Below are 2,929 nucleotides of genomic sequence, written 5' to 3' on the forward strand. Positions count from 1 at the left end.
TTAAATTGGTGTTATTAATTCTTTTGTATTAAAAACACTACGCAGAGTGGTATCCAATATAATGTTCTTCGTCCACCCCTGAGTATGGATTAAATGATTCTGATGCATAATCATATAATCTAGAGTCGCCTCTATTTATATTACTCATATTATTACTGTTCCACCCAAGTATATTGCGTAACATGCTTCCTACGCGTGTAAACTTGTATATAAAAAATTTATATAAAACATATGTAACATATTTATATATTATTTATGTAGATGTAATGATAGATATTAACAAACTTATGCAGTTGATTTGTATCAATGAATTTATATTTACTTTATATAAAGCGCCAGATGCCATAGAAGTTGTAACAACTCCAAGAAGAATATTACCAACCTTTGTTACAGTGTGAGATTTTTCATTTAAATTCTCAGAAACATCGTCAGTAGGCATTTGAAAGGACATCTCATTTGAGTCGAATACCACGTCTGATTTGGCTGCACTACCTAAAATATGAAAGGATGAATCTTCTGAGTTGGGTTTACCAACTAAAAGTGGGGTTTCCTCTTCTAGAACGCTAGGCATATCTGCACCCCCATCAATTTTTTTTCGGTGACAATTAAAATTAGATAGTACAACTTCTGGATTATACTTTTTACAATCTTCATAAAATTCAGGGCATATATTTTTATTATCATCAGGACACTTATTCTTAAAAAATTCATATAGAGGAGCTTTATTTTGTACGTATTTATAAAACTTGCTACAACTTTCCCTATAAGTGTTAGCTAACTGTAAAATTACGGAATAATTAACACAGTATTCATACAATTCCTTTCTTTTTCTCCAGTCAGTATAACTAACCATACTATTAATGGGTTCACATTTTTTATTCTCAGATAAATGCTTAATAAAATCATTCCATATTCGCTGAACTTGTGCATAAGCTAATAAAACATATTTTTCATTACTCATAATAGCAAATAATGTACTATATGCCCAATAACTCAAAAGTTTGCAATCATCATATGCCATTTTATTGTCATTTGATGCAGAATATTTGTTTTCTAAATAATTTAAAATAGCTATACAAATATTTCTGTGGGGCCAGCCTTTGAACATAGGTTCATCACGTGAATCACAGTATTTAACGTAACGAGATGATGTACATAATTTTTTCAACTCCATATAAAAACTCCCTGTATGTAATAAAACATCAACTGGAATTTTTTTTACCTAAATAAAATGATAAATGTAAGGCAGGATAAATAATTATCTTGAGAGAAATTATTCATAATAAATTATGTAACATGAAACATTTAAGTTAGAGATATAATAATTATTTATAATAGATTTTCCTTACATCACTTATATTCTTTTTCGTTATCTTAGAACCTGTCATGGTTAGGTTTAGGGTATAAGGGTTTAGGCTTTAAGGTTCAGGGTTTGGTTTTAGAGGTTTAGGGTTTAGAGTTCAGGTTTAAGTTTTAGGTTTTATGGTTTATTTTTCAGGGTTTTAGGGTTTAGGTTTAGGTTCAGGTCTAGGGTTTAGGGTTCAAGGTTCAGGGTTCAGGGTTTAGGATTCAGGGGTCAGGTTCAGGTTCAGGTCTACCTTTAGGTTTAGTTTTTGTTTTAGATCTAGTTTTAGATTTAGGTTTATTTTAAGGTTTAGATTCTGGTTTAGGTTTAGGGTTCAGGTTTCTGGGTTCAGTGTTTTGGTTCAGAGTTTAGGGTTATGTGTTTGGCTCAGAATTTCGGGCTTATAATTTTCGGTCCAGAGTTTTGGGTTCAGAGTGTTTGGTTAGAGGTTATGGTTTAGTGTTCAGGATATACTGCTTAGATTTAGATTTAGTCGTTACTGTTTATGTTTAGGGTTTTTAGGATCATGTTTGTTTTGTCATTTAACACTTTGCGCTTTTGCAAATGTTGGTTGCGGTATATTATTTTATAACATGCCCGGAAAGCAAAGAATAACTAACAGTAACTTATGTCAAATTATTTTTGAATATACATATGCTCGTATCTTCATAGGAATGAAAAATAATTTATTTATTTTTAATAGAAATAAAAATTGCGGATTTGTTCAAACGTAAAAAATATTTACAATATTTTGAAATAAAAGAATAATTTCTTTGATGTATTGATCAGAAATGTTCAGAAATATATTGCTATTACACCCTTAGTGTTACGTACTTGTTTGTGTGTGTCGCAGGACGCAGGAAAAAAAAAAAAAAAAAAAATTAAGATAAAGCAAAAAAAATTTAGCAGTACTTGCATACAATATAATGTCTGCATTTAAAATGGTTCACTTATGAACGAATTGAACTTGCGGAATATTTTTGCTCGCTCGAGCAAATTCCAGGTTCTGGCCGTAAAAATGGTTTGCAATCAGTCACCTAATAAGAGCGCGTGGGGTCTGAAAAAATTGGCACATGCAAGGAAAAGGATGAAAAAATGGTGAAACGGTTGGAAAAATATTGGGGAAAAAAATAGCGAACAAAAATAGCTAACAAAATAGCCAACAAAAATGCCAACAAAATGCCAACAAAATGCCAACAAAATGCCAACAAAATGCCAACAAAATGCCAACAAAAAGAAAAAACACTAAAAATTCTAACACACTGCTAACGAATTTGAAACATGCTGCAAAATTAGGGCGAACAAATTGAGGCAGTGGCCGACTGGCAACAATCATATCGTTTATGTGCAACGCGCGGCTGAGCCATGCTAGGACTTTCAATGCCATTTTTGAGACCCTCTCACACGGCTCCCATTATGTTGCATCCCACGATGATCAAAAGAAAAGGAGAAGTGCACCCCCCGCGTGATGCCACACCACTTTTTAGCAAGTTCGCACGCCCTACCACCATGTCATACGCACACACGTCGCATGCGCAGAGACAGGTGAACCAAACGGGAGATCCCCCTTTGGGACAAGTAAAT

The 2,929-nt window shown here is 33.0% G+C and overlaps 1 protein-coding gene across 1 annotated transcript; it reads right to left on the bottom strand.

Moving 5' to 3' along the window:
* Positions 1–253: 253 nt before the first annotated feature.
* PCYB_002530 (hypothetical protein) lies at positions 254–1,222 on the bottom strand (the record flags this gene model as incomplete). Its single annotated transcript, XM_004227674.1, has 1 exon — positions 254–1,222. The coding sequence occupies exon 1, from the start codon at positions 1,172–1,174 to the stop codon at positions 254–256; it is 921 nt and encodes a 306-aa protein (XP_004227722.1). The 5' UTR covers positions 1,175–1,222.
* Positions 1,223–2,929: the final 1,707 nt, after the last annotated feature.

The sequence above is a fragment of the Plasmodium cynomolgi genome (assembly GCF_000321355.1).
Source record: "Plasmodium cynomolgi strain B DNA, scaffold: 0131, whole genome shotgun sequence".
NCBI classification, from domain to species: domain Eukaryota; phylum Apicomplexa; class Aconoidasida; order Haemosporida; family Plasmodiidae; genus Plasmodium; species Plasmodium cynomolgi.